The 23,753-nt window shown below is 35.8% G+C and overlaps 1 protein-coding gene across 2 annotated transcripts in view; it reads right to left on the bottom strand.

Annotated features, from left to right (window-relative positions):
• Positions 1-23,753, bottom strand: part of HECW2 (HECT, C2 and WW domain containing E3 ubiquitin protein ligase 2) — a 405,018-nt gene that overhangs the window by 209,751 nt on the left and 171,514 nt on the right. For both annotated transcript variants that reach the window (XM_077154518.1, XM_077154517.1), the window contains one exon: positions 5,155-5,481. In XM_077154518.1, coding sequence (XP_077010633.1) covers positions 5,155-5,446 — 292 coding nt within the window. In that variant the 5' untranslated portion in view covers positions 5,447-5,481. The remainder of the gene's footprint in view (positions 1-5,154; positions 5,482-23,753) is intronic.

Consider the following 23,753-nt stretch of genomic DNA (forward strand, 5'->3'; position numbering starts at 1 on the left):
GACCCTGAGAGAGCCCAGATGTTGAATTTAGCAGAGATTTTAAAGCAGCTATATTAAATTCAATTCAAAGAACTGAACAAAAGTGAGATCTGAATGTGTAAGCAGATAGGGACATCAAGGAAATAAAACTATAAAAAGAAAAGAAATGTAAATTCTAGAAAAGGTGAATAACTGAATTAGTCATTGGATGGGCTTGACAACAGATGGAAAATTGTAAAAAGTTAGTGATATTGAAGACAAAAATAGAAATCATATTATTGAACCTAGATATCAAAAGAGAAGAGATTTAAGGAAAATGAGCCTCAAGAACTTATAGAGAAATATCAAATGATAATGTGCAATTGGAGTCTCGGGAAAAGAAAGTGAAAATAGATTGAAAATAATTGAAAGAATAATGGCTAGAAATTTCTAAACTTTCATGAAAAGCATCAACTTATGAAGCTCAGATAATCTTAACAGGATAAGTAAAAGAAAAATCACACCTAAGTACATTGTAGACAAACTGCTAAAAACCAAAGATAAAAAGAAAATATTGAAAGCAGCCAAAGAAAAAAGACACATTATTCACAGGAGGACTGCATGATGATTTATGTGAGAAAGATATAAAAGCTTCTTGAAATAAACTGAAGAGTTAGCACCAATCAAAAGAGATTTAATTCCTAATTTTTATATTCTTAGCTATATCCATAAGTTGATTCCAGATTTAGAACTCTGACCTATAGTTCTTTCTCTGAAAAGCAGACAATAAGAACACCAAGATTTTATGACTTTAGTTCCTCGGAGATAAGAACTTCGCTTTGGATTCCTTAATTCTTTACTGATTGAATTTATAGAGGGAAATACAATAAGCGGAATGGAGGAAGAGAAAGGAAGGTAGGGAAAAACTGGTACAAGTCATTATTTAAAGTAATCTAGCATCTTATATTAACTTTAAAAAGAAATGATTCTGTAATTCTATATAGCTTAATGTAATACCATGAAACAGTCCAGAGTATTTGAGGCAGATAATAAAGAAGTACTTACAAAGTCCCTTGAGGCACTGGAGAAAAAATATGGAACTATTAAACTTGCCCACCTGGGAAATTCCTGATATTCATTCTCTCAAGCACTGGGGATTCCCAATTTACTAAGCCAAGCCCTCAAACTTGAGGCTGGCCCTTAACTTATTTCTCTAATGGAAAGCTAAGCCTACTTTTAAACACACCTAAAAGTCACCACCAGAGAACCTCTTCGGTTGCTCAGATGTGGCCTCTCTCGAAGCCAAACTTTGCAGATAAATCCATTACCCTCCCCCTATGTGGGACATGACTTTCAGGGATGTAAGTCTCCCTGGCAATGTGAGACATGTCTCTCAGGGATGAGCCTGGCCCTGGTATCATGGGATTGAGAATGTTTGCTTGACCAAAAGGGGGAAAAGAAATGTAACAAAATAAGATTTCAGTGGTTAAGAGATTTCTTTCGAATAGAGTCAAGAGGTCATTCTGGAGGTTACTCTGATGCAAGTTTCAGCCAGATATTACAAATTGCCGCAGTATACCAACACCAACCAACACTATTCCAGAAAACTTTAATGAAAACCAAAGGCACTATCTAAGACTATCTAAGTTTTACTTATTAAGTTTACTTTTCAGAAACTTAAAACCTCTAGATTGTTCATATGCCAGATAAGCCCTGAAACTTAGAGGGACCAGTTTCTCTCAAAACAACCAGTTGCATCCCCCTACCCCATAATGTTAATTAATACCCCTTTTCAACATGAAAAGTTAGAATGTCATTGCCCAAATATCCCTGAAGATTGAGAGAAGGATCAAATGAGAGGGAAGAGCTGTAATAGAGAAGTTAGGATTTAACAAAGGATTATGAGTACCGAACAATTATATAGATACTGCCTGTGGTACTTAGATTCAGGTGTCAATCTGGCCAGGTGAAGGTGCCTAGTTCTGTTGCTGTGGACATGAGCCAATGGCAAGTGAACCTCATCTGTTGCTTATTACATCTGCAGTCAGCTAGGAGGCTTACCTGCTGCAGTGAATGATGTTTGATTTAATTGGCTGGTGCTTAAATGAGAGAGCTCAATGTAGCACAGCCCAAGCAGCTCAGCATACCTCAGCTCAGCGCCTGCAGCTCAGCCCAGGCCTTTGGAGATGCAGAAAGGAATTACCCCGGGGAAAGCTGTTGGAACCTAGAGGCCTGGAGAGAAGGCCAGCAGAGATCACCCTGTGCCTTCCCATGTAAGAAAGAACCTCAGTGGAAAGTTAGCTGCCTTTCCTCTGAAGAACTATATGTTAACTGAATAAATCCCTTTTTATTAAAAGCCAATCCATCTCTGGTGTGTTGCATTCTCGCAGTTAGCAAACTAGAACACTTCCTTTTAGTTTCTAGTAGAACACTTCCTTTTAGTGTCAAACTAGAACACTTCCTTTTAGTTTCAGAAAAAATATACCTGAAATTGTGGAACTGTAACCCACACTATACTTTGAAGTTTGCTCTATAACATCTTGCTAAACTGTACTGTGAAATTTAATACTTTTCATAAATGTTATATTTCAAAAAAAATGTTAAATTCATTTCCAAGCCATGCACCACCACCACCACCCCCAAAAAAAGAAAGAAAAAAGAGTGCATAGGAATGGGGAGCTAACGTTAAATTGCACAGACCTTCTATTTGGCATGATGGAAAAAGTTTTGGAGATGGATAATGCTGATGGTGGCAGAACACTGTGAACGTAAAGAATGACACTGAAATACATATTTAAACGTGGTTAAAAGGGGGAAACTCTAGTTTGTTTTATACTACTAAAATGAAATTTTAAAAAAATCAGCAACACAGGGCTGCACAACACGAACAAGGAACCCTAATGTAAACCATGGACTACAGTCAATAGTACAATTATAATAATTTTCTTTCATCAATTGTAACAAATGTACCACACTAACTTAAGGTATTATTAATAGGGGAAGGTATGCAGAAACTCTATTTTCTGCATGATTTTTCTGTAAACCAACAGCCTTGCTTTAAAAAAAAGTCCGTGGAGAGCTGTTCTCCACAGAAGAACGTCTTCTTGAACCATCATTCAATGGTCATCAGCCCCCTTCCTCTCTCCAGCTCTCCCTCCCATTCAGCAAATATTTAAGTGCCCAGTATGCGCCAGACATGCTTTAGAATTAATTAAGATTATTTGGAATGTTTGTTGACTTGATCTGCTTGGTCAGATATTTGGAATGATGGTATTACTAGTAGATTATAGGCCTTGAGTCTAGTTGTGGAATAAAAAATAACCTAGAATATGAAAATGTGTTTGGGCACTCAGTCTCTGTTTATATTACGTGGCTGCCTCCCATAACACACTTATTAAATTTATAAATTGAGCAGTTCTGTAATTCTAATTATTGTTGTTCCTGTAACAAAACATGCTTATGACAGTAATAAATGAATAGAAATGCCTCTAAATGATATTTTTATTCAGTTGAATTGTAATCTTGTAATCATGTATGACAAAATAAAATTTGTAAAAATTTTAGCATGGAAAATAAAATTTGCATCCATCAAAAAAATGTTAAAAAAAAGAAATCATTCTGTATAAAAAAACCCAAAACTTTATGTCCCAAAGAAATATCACATACAATAATTAAGAAAGCACAACCTACTATGTGTCATCTTACAGTAAGCATTAAAAAATCTAGAATGGATAAAAAAAAGGGGGGGGGGAGTTTACAAAATCAAAGTACGTGAAATTACATCAAACTCCAAAAGATGACTTCTAAATTCTCATCGAAGTTGTAATACACTTTTTGTGTGAATATAATAGGTGTCAGATATACATTTAAATCAATTACCCTTCTCATTTAAATATATATTTAAACACACCTGGGGAAAATGCTGAACTCTGAAGACTTTTCTCCTTTTTTCCCCCATAAGAGAAAAAACAAAAAATAATAACTCGTTGACTTGTTTGCCATTTTTAGATTTCTTGTTATCCAGCATGATTAATCACATTACATAAGTGAGTAAAAACTTTATTTTAATCAACATACAAGTCTGTCACAAGAAACAAATTTCAGTGTGTTTAACATAATTTTAATGAAATTTCAGAAAGATGTTACTTCTCCATGAATTTAGGGTTTCTCAACAGTGGCATTGTTTTAACATTTGGGGTCAGATAGTTGTTCATTATGGGGGGCTGTTCTGTGTCGTGTAGGATGCTTCGCTGCTTCCTTGGCCTTGCATTACCCCCACCCAGTGAGCCAACCAAAATGTCTCCAGACATTGCCCGTTATCTTTTAGAAAGCAAAATCGCCCTTGGTAGAGAACCACTGTCATAAACAGATAGGTCTTTTCCCCCTAATTTATTTTAAAAATGATGCTTTGCCTATAACTTACAATGCAAGCAACAATTTCTGCCTAATGAAATATCTGATGTTACGTTTTAAAAGGACTTCCCTTCATTCAGTCAAAAAGTTCTACAACTTTGAGGGATGTTTTCAAATAAAGCAGACTGTATTTTCTGGATTGCTCCATATACTATTCACTCACAGATGAATAACATATTCAAATCAGCTAAACAGAACAGGGACTATTTTTAATAAAAATAAATTTAAAAGTTTTATTAAAACTTTTATTAAATAAAATGTTAAAAAACATAAAACAAATAAGCTAGTTCTATGTGATTTGTCAGGAGAACATGATATTTTCTTCACCTAATTGATCTAGGACACATCATGAAATTTTGAAATAAAAGGATAATTTAGACTTCAAGTTGTTCTTAATAAAATTTTACCTTTAGAAAATACTTAACACTTTTTCATATTATTTATCTAAATCAATATCATTTTCACACAGTTTGAAAATGTTAATAAATGTTAACGGCCATCTCTTTTCAAAATGAATCTACTGATCAAGAAGCAAAGTTTTAAAAAGAAAACTCTAAAATCTGCAAGTTCCGGCATTTCATTAGGCAAGATGTAACCACAAAATTCATAAAAGCAAAGATATTTAGTAATTGTTGACTCTTCCCCTTCCAGAGAAGAAAGAAAAATTTCCAAACTCTTGATGTGCGTATAATTTGTTTTTTCAGGAGAAAGTATAGAATAGTATGATGCCAGAGGGAAAGTATACGCTTTAAGTCGCATGCAAGTCCATTCCATTTGACTCACCTATATGATAAAGTCCAATCCAATCGCTGGGGTCCACCTCCTCTTTAATGTCCCAGAAGATAATGAGTTTCTGGGCTTGCCCCAGCGTGTACTCATACATGCTGGCAGTCAGGCTGGAGCGGCTCTCGGAAGTCACCAAGTCCGTGTCGCTGTTGGCCCTCTGAAGGGTCATGTTCTCCGGCATGGAGCTCTGGGCAGCAAGGCTCTGAAGGTTCTCTGGGCTCAGTGTGTACCGCATCTGAGGATTCCGACGCCGCACAAAAAGCAGATGTTCCCGGGCTGAGCTAGCCATGCCGTCTGCCTCTCTGAGGTTGACTTACCACAAAGCTGCAAGAGATAGACAAGCATAAAGCATTAGTGCTACAATGGGAGGAATTAGGTTTAAGCTTCCCAGACATAAAGCCTTAAGGAGTGGTTATGAAAACCTGACCCAGCAATAATCTTCTGCTGTTAAAATAAAGCCTATATTCTACTGTCAACTGTTAATGTCAGAAGCAATTTCTATAGGCTGAGGTCACCTGATAGCAAAAACTATCACACCCCCATGGCCCTCAATTTCATCCATGACAGCTTCCTGCCAGAAATTAAGGAGGAGGGGATTTATCTACCATCCCCTAAAGGTATCTATCATTTCCCAACGCCTCACCTTCAGAAATGGCACCCTCTTCTCCTTCTCCACCTTACACATGCATTTACTTTCTGATGCAATTAAATTTTAAAGCAGCAAATTCAAAAACTTTGACACATTCTATTTAAGCTGAACTTTATCATTGAACACAAGTTCACCTGCTCAATTTCCTAAGTAGGAATGTAATTCACTAAAGTCTTCAGGAACTTGCTCAAATGTCATCTTTCACAGAGGTCTTTGATGGCCAATGTCTTTAAAACTGTACCTTGTGCCCCCCTCCCCCAGCATTTTCTGTCCTTCCTTTCTGCTTTATATTTATCTGTAGCAGTTATCATGATCAGATATCCCACATATTTTACTTATCTATTTACTTATTGTCTATTTCTGCAAACAAAAACATAAGCTTCACAAAGGTAGGGACTGTCACCTGCTTTGTTACTACTTTATCCCCAGTATTTAAAACAGTGCCTGGTACACAGTAGGTGTCAATAAATATTTGCTGGATGGATGGATGGATGGATGAAGGATGGGCATCCTTCTCCTAGATACTCCTTGGCATGTCTTACATCTCAGTCCTTTCTAGACCTTATTCTTTGTCATCCTTGATTTTCCAGATGGCCCATACTATTTCTACCATCTGGATCCATGGGAAGCTATTATGTGTGGTTCCCATTTGGCCTTTACCTACAGGAACAGGACCTTTCCTTTTGGAACTCATATGCAGTCCCCTATTGCCTCACTATGAGTCTAGTCCTAAAATACTTGTTTTTTTCCTCTATTGCTAGCCTCTGAAAGAGACTCTTTTCAAGACCCCTGTACTTAAATCCAGCACATTCAAGGCTCGATCTGTCAGTGCCTTTCCTGTCTGTGCATGGATTTACAGCATCTCACCAAGATTCCACGTGTTTTACACAGAATGAATTTTGTTCTCCTGCATACTACCCTCTCAGAAGTATATAATTCACTAAAGCACTTAGGGATTTAACATTAATTCAGCACTCCTAGTCTGCCTTGGCCTGCCTCTTCAATTATTTCATTTAACGGCCATCCCTATAGGGTCCTAGAGATTCAGCATGAGTTTCCATTAAGCAAACAAATGAACAAAAACTAACTTTGGGTGTGATATGTTTACATCATAACTAACAACCCTGGATACGACGGGCGGGTGTGGAGAGGAGAGATGGGGGAAGTTCCTCCCATCCTCTCACCCATTCACAAGCACTTTTTGATAAAAGGGACATTGTAGAAATTGTACTTGCTATGGTCACAGTACTTGCAAATGATTCAAGTAATTTCTTTCATAAAGTTGATCTCACACTCTTAGCACTTTCCCTTGAATTAAAATAACTGATTGGTGGAAAAGATATCCCATGTGAAAGGGATAGAAATAAAAAGAACAAATGAACCAATTTACCCAGTTTAATGGTATTAAGTCCCAAATCTCTCTTCATAAATTTAGCACTTCTTTTCCTTATATGGAATATGGTAGCCCTTACATCATAATATAACCCCTCACTGTTAAATAACCTCAAACTGCTTCTCATGAACCCTAAAATACAGGACAATTTCTAATCTAAAGGTTTCATCAAATTTTCATTTTAGTAAATTTCAACTTTCTTAAAATTTCAACTTTAGTAAATTTCGATCATTCTTTTATTATAAACCCACTGGTGATTGTGTATATGGGAAGGAGATAAAGTGAGGAAGAGATGGAAGTTATCTATACACTTATTTAACAAATTCTCACATGATACTATTTCTAAGTGATTTATAAATGGGGTAAATAAAATGTACATCGAAAACTTGTTGCAAGAATTAGAAAAATCATACACAGAAATGCTCAACAAAAAGCGATTGTTATTTGAGCAGGCAAATACAATTATTGAATTAGTTAATGCATTATTTAGTCTGGGGTAGCTCTCCATGCCAGAGAGTCTGAGAATACTAGGACTTGGAAGACAGGCTAACAGATATAAAATGCTAAAGACCAACTTTAAATGTTAAAAATCACTAAAAATTCTCCCTATTCAACACGGATCCCAGAATCCAGAAGTTGACTACCTATAGGTTTCATGGGCCTTTGAGTTATAGCTAATGAACTCAAACACAGCTCTTACGGCATGGTTTCTACATAAAAGTGAATTCCAACTTCCAAACAACTGATTTGTAAACGAACTTTTCAAATACCCATTTCACAAGCCAGTGACTGGACATAGCAAGACGGGAGATTGTAGAGGGAAAACAAGATGATAAACTTGGACACAGAATGTGGAATTCTGTTGGAACTTCACCAACAGTGAACAGGGACAGAGGAGTGAAAATATGAAAGGAAAGTTTGGAGAAACTTAATCTGAGGACTTCTGCAGGGCTGATTATAAAAGGAAGGAAACAGAGGTGGAGAAACCAGTTAGAAGCTAACTGATTAGTCAAGGCACCTGACGCTTACCATGAAAAGGAAATATCAGTCAGGAATAGTTCAGAGAAAGTGTCCAAACACTCAGCAACAGATTGAATACAGGAATTAAAATGAGGGAGACATTAGGAATAAATTCTGGATTTTCTAATCTACAGAATCATATAAACACTGACAGAATTCTTGAATTATAGATGTCTATTACCAAACCTATTTGAGAAAATTTTATTTTTTCCTTGTAGGAAAAGTAATGTATTTCTCAGAATTCATGTTTTCATAGTAAATAAAATTATACAGCATGTAAAAAATAAATCACAATGTACATAAAAATGAAAAAAATCAATGTGCTCTACATTTATATTTAAAATTTTAGTTCATTATTCATACAATGTTCTCATACAGAAAAATAAATCAATGCTACTGAAATACCTTGTATATTTTCTCTTACTAAAACTTAAGAATTCTTTATCTGTTTCCTGGTTTCATATTTATGCCTTCTGCAATGATAAAGCCAAATTTTCTTTAGAAAATTACACTTTTCTAAAAATCTTTATAAGATAAAACTGATGGCAAGGGATTAATACCCACTTATAGATTAAATAGAAAACTGGCCCTTTAAAGCTCCTTAGATAATCCCTTCCACAGTGAGCCTCTGCCACTGCTATATATCCTGTCCCAAAGGACACAATTTAATATGATGTAGCATTCCTTAAAAAAAAATCCACCCTCTTCTAATTATGACTAGGTCTGCACTATGCTCTCTCTCAGATAGCAGACGTCTCCTTAAACAACCACAGAAAACAAAATCACATTTCTTCCAGAGGTCAAGAGAGATTTAATTACTAAGCAAACTGCAAAATGCCATAGCACACACTTCATTTTCAAAAGCAGATTTTGTTTAAAAGACAGATACTACCAGATGACAAATATATTATGCAAGCATATTTAAGTAAAATATTTTTGCTAAAGAAGCTGGAGGTGAATGTCAATTTACTAACCTTCACCTGAAAGACAAGAACTAAAAATATCAACTGTCAAAGGATTTTAAATATCTAGAAATGCATCCCGGGATTCTAACATTTTTGCTTAATCCTTGAATTCTTTAAAATATAACATACACACACACACACACACACACACACACACATATACCTGTTCAACTATGCTATGTTTCAAACTCCATATGTTTTTTTATTTATATAAATGAGAAAAACAAGAAGGAAGAAAAGATGTTTATGGCCAAGAGATACTAGTAGAAACACATTTAACCTGCAGTAAGCAGAAATGTGAGCAATCTAGGAACAGAAAGCAGTGGCCCATCAGCTCCCAGGAAACCAGCTGACCTCTGAGTTTTGGTTTATGAATGCAGCCACAGTTCTTAGATGAGGAAAGCTTTTAGCAAATTCTCAACTAAATGTCCCTCCCCAGTAGATTACTGGTAAGAGAAAGCATTCACAGAGCCATTACTCAGTGCCTATCATAGATAATCCTAACCCACTCTTTTTTCTCTTCATAACCCACTCTTAGCTTACTTGTCAAGACTGAGCTAGTAAAATTATTAAGAAGACCAGAAAAATTTCTTCTATGCCCTCGCCAGACATTCCCCATGACTTCAGGGCATTTGACGCAACACCTGAGCAGCCAAAATTGCCCCTCACCACCTCTTTCCCAAGTGGAAAAGCATCAGAAAATGCAATTTACCCTTCCAGCTGCTACCCTTTAGGAAAAGCCCCTTCTTCCCACAAATTTTATCAAATACTATGTTATGGTCCACAACATAAAAATAGCCCACCGGTAAACTTGGAAAAGGGATGTACATAAACAGAGACAAACAATTTTAAATTCCCAAAACTGTTCTTTTTAGAATGAGTTCAACAATACTTTCAAGATATTAGTTTAAACTGCTGAACATATCACTAGAATAATAAGAGAAAATAAAGATTTGATTTAACTCATTTTCAGTTCCTTAAACTTAATAAGGCTTATAAATTAAATTATTTAACTTTGCAGACATGAATAGACAATTGATGAAATAAAAATTTAAATGGTCATAAATAGATCAAAACACATTAAAACAAAATGACATATAATATTTTGCCCATCAAATGTCAACTTTTAAAAATAATATTACTCAGAAAAACTGAAGGGGCAGTGGGATGGGAACTCATATATTGCTAAGAAGATAGTTTTACAAAGCTTTATGGAGCCTTGGATATGCTCATACCCTTTTCTTTCCAGGGCTCAATCCTAAGGAATGGAGATGCTGGTACACAGATGCTGGTGAAGATTCATGAAAAAGCTACTCATCACAACATTATTCATCATATATGAAAAAACATGAAAATAAAATAATTTCCAAAAATGGAGGAACAGTTATACCGTGGCATAGCTATAGCACAGAACATTATCAAAAGCATATATTTTTCAGTTCCCGGTGCCTGCCCATGCCGGAAAAAAAAGCATATTTTAAAAAATTTGACATGGAAACTTGTTCATGACAGAACACTTGGTATTATAAACTATTGCTGCATAAACAATTAAATTAGATTAATAAATATACACAGAAAAAGTATGCATAGAGAGTGGAATTATAAATAATCTTCTTTTCCTCTTGGTATTTTTTTCATTTTTGAAATTTTCTACGAATAATACATATATATAAATGATATTTAAAAATTACACCTTAGATAGGAAAGGCTGGTACCAACTTTGCATGTTGTCCTTGAGGGCTCATTAGTTATTTGCATGGAACAAAATCCCTCTGAAAAACTAAAACCGAAGAGGAAGTTACTATAAAGATAAAGGGTAACATAAAAGAATAGGAAAAGAAATGAATCAGAGGTGCTCTCGGGTTACAGCAGCCACCAGGACCCATCCATCTAAACACCTGCCCTCTCTGCATCATGCTGCTCAGAACTGAGTCCTGGAAGAGAGAATCCCATGACCTGGAAAGGAGAAGAGAAAGCATCTAGATTGGCAATTCCACCAAAACTGAAGGCAGTGAGGGAGAAGTGATTCCTCAGAAGGAAGGAAGTGAGCTGGAAATAGAAGAAGGGGGAATGAATGAGAAACAAAAATAAAGAAAAAGGAAAAAAATACCAACAAAAATAAAGTAATCAGTGCCAAAATGACAGAACCTTAAAGAGGTCATGGAAGAAGAAAATAGGTTAGAAAGTTTGGGAAGAATGAAGGAAACACCTCATATTCATTTACCTCAATTATTGAGATGATGGCAATGAGTTCGTAGAGGAATGATATTAGTTGGCTTACGTATCAGTTTTTTTCTTAAACATTGATTCTTTCAAAATGCTATTAAATTAAGAAGAACAAAACTTCATTTTGAGAATAATTTTTCAATGATGTATTAGATTAGGAAAATGAGAGCCATGGAGTTTCTTAGTCTTTCTAAGTATTTTTAAAAAGAAAGGAAAAAAAAAACATTTTGCTTTTATATTAACCACTTTTGGTGGTTTGCTTCTATTAACAAATATGGATGACTTGTGGGGAGGAGAGATAAGGCTCAATTCATTTTAGAGTGGTCTCTTTGGAAAAATAGCTCATTGGCTCTTATTTCCTGTATACCCATAGAGGGGAAGCAATCTGTTTTCCTTTTTATGGAACATTTCCCATACTTTTATCTGCAGCGAAAGCCCAAAATTGTTGGTAAATGGAATTCAGATATTTACACAATCTACATTACTCTGCGGTGGCTGAAGCACATCTATGTGGGAAATGTTTCCTTGAAAAGCAAACCACAACCATAAGGTCCTAGTTTCTGATGATCAAAAGCCGCTAGAAAAGCTAGCCAACTATATTTAAAAACAATTGATTATTCCATGAAAACCAGAAGTCATACCTTAAAACACTGAAAATTTTAGCATGTACTCTATACCCCACAGAACACGTTCTAAATCTTAATGCTTCTCTCTTTCCTTTATCACTGCCTCAACAGGTTTGTGCCATTTCACACCGAGACCACCACTATTTAACAGGTCTCTCTGACCTTGTCTTTCCTATCAGAAAATCCATCCTCTACCTCCCAAAGCACTTTCTCAGTTACAACACTCTCAATCAAGGAAATAACATAATCAAGGGGCCATGATGGATACATAGTGGTGGGGGTGGGACAAAGTTTAAGTAGGGTGGGCAGAGAAGGCATTTAGATGTGAACAGCATGCTGCATTGTCCAGGTGAGAGATGAGGACGGCTTGATTGGAGCAGTGTTTCTGGGGGCCAAGAGAGAGAGCAAAGTGAGATTTTTTTTTTAGTGCATTTCCTTTTATAAGCCCAAACCTCCATGCAACATTTTTCCCTGCAAACTGATCTATTCTGTTAGCCTTGAAAATGCTTAGCATGCCCAGCATCTGTGAATGTCATTCCCTACGCCTACTAAAATTGTATGCATCCATCAAGGTCTAAGTACCACTTTCCTCCTGAGGAACAGAACACAACACTCCTACTACTGAATCCCAGAAGCCGTTTTTGTACCATTCATCTCAACAGCACTTAATAGTGCCTCATTCTAATTATGAATATTCATGTCTTCTCTTTCTAGACTATAAGCTTTTTAGAACAACTATTGTTTCTCTTATATCTTATACAAAGTATAAGATGCTGTTACTTTTATAGCTTGTATCCTCCACTATTAATAAGTGTTTAGTAAATATTTTTCAAATGAATGAATGGACGGGGTTAGTGATACTAGAGACAAAATAGAAACGCAAAAGGATCAAATGAACTGTATGAATACATATTGACTTCTCTTTAAAAATAGCCACATTAGCCGCTCAAAAAGGATATATTGAGTAAAAAGCTTACTTTGTGCCAAAAAGTATAAATAAAGTCCTTGCTATAATATTAAAAGAAATAAAATCAACCTACCTGAAAGAAATAAAAGCTAGACCATAAGGCGTAAACGTAGAAGTCCATAAGAGTTCAAGGTAGGGGCTGGAGTGCTCAAGAAAAGCCTGAGAAAAACTGAGCTGGCTCTTGAAAGGTGTGAAGAAGCTATGGAAATATGGCATGCATTCTAGACCAAAGAAAGAATCCCACGGAAAAGTAAAGAAAGATAGGTATGCACTTTCATTCCCCATACTGGGATCCACGCCACTCTCCTCTTTGAAAATGGCCTCCTACCTCTACCCTTGATCTCCTGCTGTCTATTTTCCACATAGAAGCCAGAGTGATCCTGTTCAAAGTTAAATCAGATCATGTTCTCCCAAATCTCTCCAAAAGCCACATTTCTCTCAAAGCAAAGCCAAAATTCTTACATGGACCTATAAACTCCACCTGGTCTGATTTCAGCAACGCAATTCCAGAGCTGGAAATATGAAAACAAATAAGTCGAAGCCCTGCCCACAAAGACCAGTGAGAATCTGTGTTAAAATTGAGGCCTGTAATAAAAACTAGCTTATTTTCTCTAAATTTGCTTTTTAGAATAATTAGCTCTGTCTTGGCAGTATGCTTAGGACCTTTACATGTATTCATTCTGTATGTAGTGACCCTGTAAGAAAATTAATCCAGTTGTACAAGAAAGGAGGGGTGAGCTTCATTGCTCTATGAAAAAATAGATTTTATGATTGAAAGAACCTTATCACCGAGAGTTTGGGGCCCCCGGCAAGAAACTAGTTATGGTTCTTTCTTCTTTTACATTATAGAAAAAAAAAGGGGGGGGGGGTTCTCAGATACTTGGGTTTGCTAATATCTGTCAGAAAATTTAGTACTTTTAAAGGAGACTTTGAAAAAATGCAGCCAACAAAATTAGCTTTAAGTACAGGTACCAAAAGTCTGAGTAGAAGATAAACTGCCCAAAGCTCTTCAATACCAGGTAAGCCCATATGTGGGGTGGGAAAGGCGGTGGATGGAGCACAGGCTTTGGGATATTTTCAGAGGACGCTAAATTCAAGAAGAAAAGAGCACTCTGATTAGGATTTGCATTTATGATCATGAAAGGAAAATTTTTGTTGCTTGACAAAAGACTCCTGATTATTAATCACATTTGTGGATTTTAAATGCAGCTTTAAAACACCAACTGCTTTAATGCTCAGCGATAGCTTGTTTTAGCTACTTTTAACAGAGTTCTGTTTTCATACAAATCAGGTTCCAGAAAATCAGGAAGCTCAGGCAAACTGGGATGGGCTTGAAATTTAGACCATATCCAAAGCTCATTAGCCCCACCTAATGACAGCACACCCAGATTTTGGGAGCAGTTTTGGGGTAGGGAATAAATAACCATGGAAGTTGAAACTTCAAAAATAAAATTGTCACCTGGAGCTTCATGAATGAAAGTTCCATGTAAAGCACTGCCTCACACTCAAATAGCATGAAACCAGGATGAAACTTACCAACATAATTTTATCACAAGGTAAGATTTGGAGGGTGGGGCAGGGAAAATAAATACTTTCATAGGGTTTTTTCCCAATTATAAAAATTACATGCCCATTGTATATTTTTTTAAATGATAAAGAATAAAATAAATATCATCCATATAGCCATCACCAAGATGATAGGCCACAGAATTTTGGTCTATAAATACATTCAACCTATTTAAATGCATAGACAGTTTGAACAAAATGAAATTATACCATAGAATATAAACTTTTGTAATCTGCTTTGTTTCCCCAAAAATGTAATGTGGACATTCATATTAATAAACATGGAACTATATCACCCTTTCCAATGGCCATATAATATCCCACTGTATGGTACAGCAAAAATTAGTTAAAACTTCTAATTTTCTCAAGTATGTCATTTAGATACTGCTATAAGTCATGTTGTAAACACATTCTCACACATACATTATTGCACACTTGCTTCACTGTTTCCTTAGGATAAATTCTTAGAAGTGAAATTGCTGGATCCTAGGCTGCTAATGAGTGTTATCAGAATGCCTTTTAGAAAGGAGATACGACTAATGTTCCCTATATCTGCAATGCAGGAGAGGTTGGCTATTTCCTTGTGGATATTGTCTACAACACTGAATGCTGACAAACTTTGGAGGCAATGTAATGGATAAGAAAACAAGTTCTAGGACTAGAATTATATAGCTGGATTCAAATCACAGTTCTTCCATGGACTAGCTCTATAACCACTGGAAAGTCACTCCATCTTTCTACATATCTCTATAACACAGGGATTATGTCATTGCACCTACCTTAAAAGATTATTATTAGGATTAAATTAGTTAATATAATACCTGAAATATAATAAGGCTCCATAAATATTAGCTCTTATTATATTAGCTAGTGTTCATGTGAAAGGTAAAACAAATCTCATCTTTGTTTAATTTGCACTTACTTGACTCTTACCAGGGCTGAACATTTTCTCATGTCCATAGGTCTTCTTAATTTAATTTTTGTAAACTATTTTCATTTCCTTGGCTCATTTTTTAAAAGCTGTCATTCATATCATTTGAAAATAATGGTGATTACTGTATCTTTCTGGTTTATTTTTCTGTGATAATTATATTGGTTGGAACTTTTAAAGCAAGTTGAATAATAACACTGGTCATAATATATGCTTTTTCTTACAAATTCCATATTGTTTCCAAATTGTGGCATTCTCTTTTGGAAAAAAAAGTCCTCAATATATATTTTTTAAATTTATTTTTTAATTATTAAACCAAAACAACATACAAACATGAACATTCTTAACATACAAACGTTCCATGCATGGTGTACAATCAATGGCTCACAATATCATTACATAGTAGTATATTCATCACTGTGATCATTTTTTAGAACATTTACATCACTCCAGAAAAAGAGATAAAAAGAATAAAGAAAAATCTCACAGCATACCATACCCCTCCCTCTCATTGACCACTAGTATTTCCATCTACTCAATATATTTTAACCTTTGTTACCCCTATTTTTTTATACACCCCTTACCACTCCCTTTCATTGTTCACTAGTATTTCAATCTACTCAATTTATTCTAATATTTGTTCCCCCTATTATTTATTTATTTTTAATCCATATCTTTTTACTCATTTGTCAATATCATAGATAAAAGGAGCATCAGACACAAGGTTTTCACACTCAATTAGTCACATTGGGAAAACTGTTATCATTATACATTCATCCTCAAGAAACATGGCTATCGGAACACAGCTCTACAGTTTCAGGCACTGTCCTCTACACCTTAAACTAAAAAGGGGACATCTATAAAATGCGTAAAAATAACCTCCAGGATAACCTCTCGACTCTGTTTGGAATCTCTCAGCCACTGACACTTTATTTTGTCTCATTTCACTCTTCCGTCTTTCAGTCAAGAAAGTTTTCTCAATCCCTTGATGCTGAGTCCCAGCTCATATTCCTCAGTATTTTAAATTAAAATCATCTTTCTTAGCTAGATGTACATACACTTTTAATAAAGACCATAGGAATATGTAACATTGGGAATTGTGAATTATTAATTACTCAAATTGATTTTCAGACAAAAGAAATTCAAAAGACAATAATGCTATTTGTCTAATGACCCCCAAATCAATTATTTTTGTTAAAGAAATATAAATAGTAGAAAAATTTTAGACCATTACTTGCAACTAAAAAATGAGCGCATTAATTTTAATTTTTGGCAGGGCGGGTGCATGGTCCGGGAATCGGACCCAGGTCTCCCACATGGAAGGCGGGCATTCTAACCACTGAACTACCCGTGCACCCTCTGAGCCCATTAATTTTAAAGGTCTAGCTTTTAGTCTAGTGTTGTTGACTTCTTGTGTTTTCCCTCTAAAACAGCCTCTAAATTTCAAAAGTTAGACTCCAATTCTCACAATTCACACCTCTATATCCTGAGAAGCCGGAATTACTTCTAGGTATAAAAACCCTTAGCACAAGTCAAGGCCCTCATTGTTAATCCCCAAAATGAGAGACACAAGTCACAAAATTCAAAGTTTTTTTTTTTAAGTTAAAACTGCAATGGAAAAGACACTGTACTAACATTCTACATTAAATCAATACTCTAGAAGGTTTTTTCCAAATCTTAACAAAATACATAGGCCTGATCACTGATTGCCTGAGGACTATAAGCCCACAGGCAAAATTATAAAGCAGAATAGAATATTTATTGAGCACTTAAAATGTGGCAGATCCTATGATAAGAACTTTATATTCACTGTCTTTTTTACCTTATTCCAACAAAGAAAATATTGCCATACCTGTTTGCTTCTCATTGTTTTGACCATGCAGAAACTTCCAAACGGCTTCCTACAAACAGACTGCAGATGGCTTTCTGGGAGTCATTTGACCCCTAACAGGCCATGCTGACAGGCTGTTCTCCAAAGAAAGGTGGGGGTGGGGGGAATTCAGGGCCTCAGGCACTGCAGGGATAGTTTGAGCAGGAGCTGGCGAAAGATTGATTACACAGAGGTCACTGACATCAGCAGATAGGAGAAACCATATCCCAGAGCGAGGGGATGGGAGACACGATAAAATGGCACTTAAGTAAGACCAGATGGCCTAACTGTTTCCTACCCTCCAAGGACACTTTCTTTGAATAAGAGTGAGTATGGTCAACAAACTCTGGATTTACTTTTCTAAAGGATGTCAAATAAGGGAAGTTGTTCAGACAAAACATACCAATTCGACACTGTAGCCCACAGAGTGGCTGATGGTGCCTTTCAATAAAAGATGCTGTAGATCAAAGGAATCCAGTTTTCTTGGCATTCCTATTTACTATACCAAGTCTCAAACAGAGGGCATGTTTCCAAATTAAGCCTAAGAAATGGAAATTATGTGGAAAAGCATCAATAATATCCAATGAATAGATACGGCATGGAGCCAAGAAATGAAATTCTAAATATTGAGATGCTCACACGCTTTGGTAATAGATTAGAGACATCAGTTTCTACTGTGATAAAAAGTGCCAATAGGGCGGTGCAAGGGTAGCTCAGTGGTGGAATTCAATCCTGACTTGCGGGAGAGCTGGGGCTTGATCCCCAGACCCTGCACTTCCCCTCCCAAAAAATGCTAATAAAAGTTTGATCATATCAAGTCTTAAATACATTTTTCTGATTCATTTTTACACACAATTTTATAACTAAAATGACCCTCACAGAGACTGTAGTCTAATGCTTTCATTTTTTAATGACAATACCGACTAACTATGTGAGTGCTATATTACTTTTCCAAGGTCATAAAGCTTGGAATTAATGGGCCTGGAATTAGTGCCCAAATTTCTTAACTACATGCCCCACTTCAAGGCATTTTCACTTCTTACTTACAGAGATATTTTATATATTAGCCATGTGAAAGATCGTCTGTAAACCTTTCCTTTATTAAAAAAAGATATTTTAAGAAGTTTTTCAAATTCTATCCACAGAAAAATACTTCCTACAAACTGGGTTGGAGAATCCAGAAATAACATAAATCAATGATCTTAACTAGTCACAGTATTCTCCTATTCCTGACTTAGAGTAACTATGACCTTGAGTAAGTCACTTAACCACTCTGAGCCTTGATGGTCTCATCTATTAAAACGGAGTGAGATTATATGATCTCAAAGATATCTAGTAGCTGTTCAAATTATATGTCTGTGATTCACTTACACATTAGTATAACCATATGTCCCACTTCTATTCTTCCTATCACAGCAAACTCAAACCCACTACTACCAAAAACCTGAAAAAGTCAAATACAGAACAACACTATAAAGACTGACCCACTCAATTGTGATTGTGACCTTTTGATTAGATGAAAATGTGACTCTGCCCATTTGAGGTTGGTCTTGATTAGTTTACTGGAGTCCTTTAAAAGGGGAAACATGCTGGAGAAACCTCAAAAGCAGCAAAGACACAGACACAGATATTTGAAGATGTGTGGAGTGCCAAGGGAGATTCTTGGTGTGCTGACAGAGAGAGCAGATGCCTAGACATGGACAATTGGAGATTCAAAGCCCAGCAGATATTGCCATGTGCCTTCCAATGAGATGTCAGGCAAGCCAAAACCCAGAGTTGCATCCCAGAGGAGCTAAGTGAAGGCCCACACAGATGCTTAGAGAAGAAACCACTGGCATTAGAAGCTGGAAGCAATGGAACTGGGAACAAGGTCCAGCAGACAGCAGGCTGCCCATGTGACAGACATTGCCATTTCTTAAGTCAAGGCATCTCTCTCTCTGGATGCCTTAGTTTGGACATTTTCATGGCCTTAGAACAGTAAACTTATAACTTAATAAATTCCCTATTTAAAAGCCATTCCATTTCCAACTGCATTTAGCAAACTAAAACATAAGTCAGTGTTAATCAATAAGACATTATGGTATCTTATCTGATCAAAGAATCAAAAGGGATAATACCCACAATTCAAAAAAGACATCATGGTCTAATGCATTAGAAACTATTTCCCATTCCTGTGGCCACCACCAGTCCTATCACATTATATACTTGAGTTACGCAGGCCAGTGAATGCCTAATGAGGCTGGGAGTATCTGGCTTTAGCTGTTTTAACTCCTGGTCCACCACGGAAGGGATGAAAACCCTGACTTTACCTTGCCAGGAACTCAAAGCAGTACGGTTCCAAAACATTCCAGATGGCAAACTGTTAACTGTTTAAAAGGATAACAAGACTGTAAACATACTAATATGATAGCTATATATCCACATAACTAATTAATTACCTGGTATCCATTAAGCATTTATTGTATGTCAAGTACTGATTTAGGTAATGGACTGCTGTGCTGTTTTGAAATTGTTATATACCCCAGAAAAGCCTTGTTCTTCTAATCCTGATCCAATATTGTAGGGGAGGACATTTTGATTAGATTGTTTCCATGGAGATGTGACACACCCAACTGTGGGTGTGACCTTACTTCCATGGAGATGTGACACACCCAACTGTGGGCCTGACCTTTTGAATAGATGGAGGTGTGACTCTGCCCATTCAAGGTTCGTCTTGAAGTTTGCTGAAGTTCTTAAAAGAGCCGTCACAAAGAAAGATCTAGGAGAAAGCTTAGATGCAGACATTTGGAAATGCAGAAGCCCCAGGAGATACCAGGAGCTGAGAGAGCTGACAGGAACCAGAGCCCAGCAAAGATATTGCTATATGCCTTTCCATGAGATGCTAAGCTAAGAGATGAAACCCAGAGCTTTACCCTGGACTAGCTAAGTTCAGATCCACAAATGCCTAAAAAGAAAAAGGAATCAGAAGCTAAAGGCACAGAACCTGGAACAAGGACCAGCAGATGCCAGCCATATGCCTTCCCATGTGACAGACATCAGCCTTTCTTTGGAGTCAAGGTATTTTTCTCTGGATGCCTTAGCTTAGACATTTTTAAGGACTTATAACTGAAAACTTGTAACTTAATAAATCCCCTTTATAAAAGCTGATCCATTTCTGGTATTTTGCATTCTGGCAGCTTTGTAAACTAAAACAACAGCAATATACAAAATATACAAAAAAAGGAAATAATTTCATTCATGCTCTTAGAAGGGTATGCTGCAGTTGGGGAGACAGCATTAACAAACAACACAAGATCACAAATAATTAAATGTTAGAGTCTGCATATAAATGATGGAAAAGTTCAGAGAAAAGGAAAGTCAATTTGGATCAGATTAGACAGAGAAGACGTTTTTCAGGTGGTAGAATTGGAGCTGAGTCTTAAAACCAAGAAGGCTTAGCTGAAGAGAAAACAAGGTTATTCTAGGCTAGAAGCAATATATGGGTGGGTTTAGAACCTAAGTGAGTCTTACCACTAGGAGAAAACAGTTGAAGAAAAAAAATAAGTTCGGAATAGTCTTTGATTATAAACCAGCACACTTAAGGGGGATAAACAGTCCAGATTAGAATCTGTATTAGTCATGGTTTTCTAGAGAAACAGAACCAACAGGACACACATATAATAAATATTATGAGTTTTTTTAATAGGAATTGTCTTGTGCAAGTGTGGGGATGGACAAGTCCAAATTCCATAGGTAGGCTGCAAAGTAGGAAGTCTAATGAAGGTTTTCAATGAATTCCCCCGAAGAAACTGGTTCGCTGAAGTAGAGATGGAACTTCACCCTTCTGACTGCTGAAATCATCACTTCTGTTTTTAACACCCTCAACTCTTTGGATAAGACTTCTTTCATTGATGAAGGCAACCCTCAGATGATTGTAGACGTAATCAGCCACAGATGCAATGAACTTATTGATGATTTAAAACCACAAAATATCCTCACTGTAACAATCAGACCAGTGCTTACTTGGCCAAACAACTGGATACCATAACCTAGCTGATTTAGTTTCCTACAGTTGCTTAAAGCAAAATACCCAGGGAACAGGGTAGGTTAAAAAAAAAAATGGGAATTTATTCGTTCACAGAGAATATGAATTTGGACATTCAAAGAAAATGTCCAGATCAAGACATCATCAAGGAGATGCTTTCTTCCCAAAGACCAGCTGGCTGCAATCCTCAGATCCTCTGCCGCATGGCAAAGTATATGGCAGCATTTGCTGGTCTCTCCCTTCTTTTCTGGGTCCGACTGCTTTCTGCTTCTTGGTTCTGTGGATGTTTTCTCTCTGTATTCATTCTGTTTATAAAGGACTCCAGTAAGAGACCCACCCTGAATGAGGTGTGTCACACCTTCTTAAAACCCTCATTAAAAGATACTACTTTCAGTAGGCTCACACAACAGGAATGGATCAGATTTAAAAATATGTTTTTCTGGAGTACATACAGTTTCAAACCTCCACACTGGCCAAGTTGACCAATGAACTTAACCATAACAGAATCTTAGAGTAAAAAATGGCACATTGAGGAGTGGTGAAAGCTTAAGTTGTATAAGTACAGTGAAGTGGGAATAGGAAAATACAAATAACCAAAAATAAGACTACAAAATAGAGAGACAAACAAACAAAAATAATGGTATAACTATAGCCAACCATATCAATAATTAAATTAAGTATTAAGGGTGTAAACCCTAAACAACAACAGCAAAAAATCCAACCATACACTTCCTATAAAAATAAACTAAAGCCACAGATAGGTTGAATGTAAATAGATGAAAAATATGCTACTCACACAGTATATATAAAAGCGCTGATGTGGCTATAATAAACATCAAATAAAAACAAACCAAGTCAAACTATTACAAGAAAAAAAGAGACACATTTCATAATGATAAAAGGACAATTCTTCAGAAAACATAACAATTATAAATTTATAAATACTTATGAATGACCTACAAATATATACAGCAAAACTTCAGAGAATTAAAGGGAGAAATAGGTAGCTCTCCAATCGTTATAGAAGATTTAACAACACTCTCTCTGCAACTGATTGAACAATTAGAAAATATCAGTAAAAACACAGGAGATGTGAATAACAGTATCAACCACCTTAGATGTAGTGTAATGTCAGTTATTACATCAAGGTGGTGTTGATGTAATAACTGACATTACACTACATCTAACAATGCAAGATAGACATTCTTTCCAGGATCAGACTGTACACTTACCAAGAGATATCATTTCCTGGCCCACAAAAAAGTATCAATAAATTTTAAAAGTTCAAATCACACAGAGTGTGTTCCCTAACCATAGCAGAATTAATTTAGAAATCAAAAGCAAGATGATCCATAGGAAAACTCCAAATATATGGAAAGTAAACAGCACATTTAAACCATGATTTAAAGAATAAATACAAAAATCAATTATATATTAGTGTATACTAGTAGTATAAAATTAGGAAATGAAATATGAAAAAAGTCCATTTATAAAGGTGCCAAAATAATCTTTTATTAGAAAATAATTTAAACCGAACCATAACAAAAATAAAGCAATGTGAAATTTGTTGAATGTAGAAGAAATAATACTTACAGGGAAACTTATAGTTTTAAATGTTTAATTTAGAAAATCAGAAAGCTCTCAAATCAAAGACCTAAGATTCCACATTAACAAACTAGAAAAGGCAGAGCAAAGCAAACCTCAATAAGTAGAAGGTCCAAAATAACAAAGGTAAGTGCAGAAATCAATGAAATTGAAAGCAGAGATATTAAGGAAAATTAGGAAAGCCAAAAGTAACTTCTTTAAAAAGAGCAACAAAATTGATATGCCCCTAGGTAGACTTATGAAGAAAAAAAGAGAGCAAATAACCAGTATCAGGATTGAAAAGAGTTATTACATAGAGCCTACACATACTAAAAGGTTAATAACAGAATATTATGAACAACTTGATTCCAACAAATTTTGCAACTTAGTTGAAATTGACAAATTTATTGAAAAACACAACTGACCAAATAACACTAGAAGAGGCAGAAAATCTGAAGTCTACCTCTATTAAAGAAACAGAAGTTATTATCAAAAATCCCCCCCAAGGGGGGTATATGGGAACCCCGTATTTTTTACATGAGTTCTTTGTAACCGATAACTTCTCCAATTAAAAAAAAAAAAAATAAGAAAAAAAAAATACACACAACAAAGAAAACTCCAGGCCCAGATAGTTTCACTGGTAAGTTCTATCAAAAATTGAAGTTAGAAATAACCCCAATCTTAAGTAAACTTTTGCAGAAAAAGAGAAGTAGGAAATGCAATCCATTTCATTTTATGAGTCCAGTATAACCTTAATATTAAAGCCTAACAGACC

Source organism: Tamandua tetradactyla, chromosome 3 (genome assembly GCF_023851605.1).
Source record: "Tamandua tetradactyla isolate mTamTet1 chromosome 3, mTamTet1.pri, whole genome shotgun sequence".
NCBI lineage: Eukaryota > Metazoa > Chordata > Mammalia > Pilosa > Myrmecophagidae > Tamandua > Tamandua tetradactyla.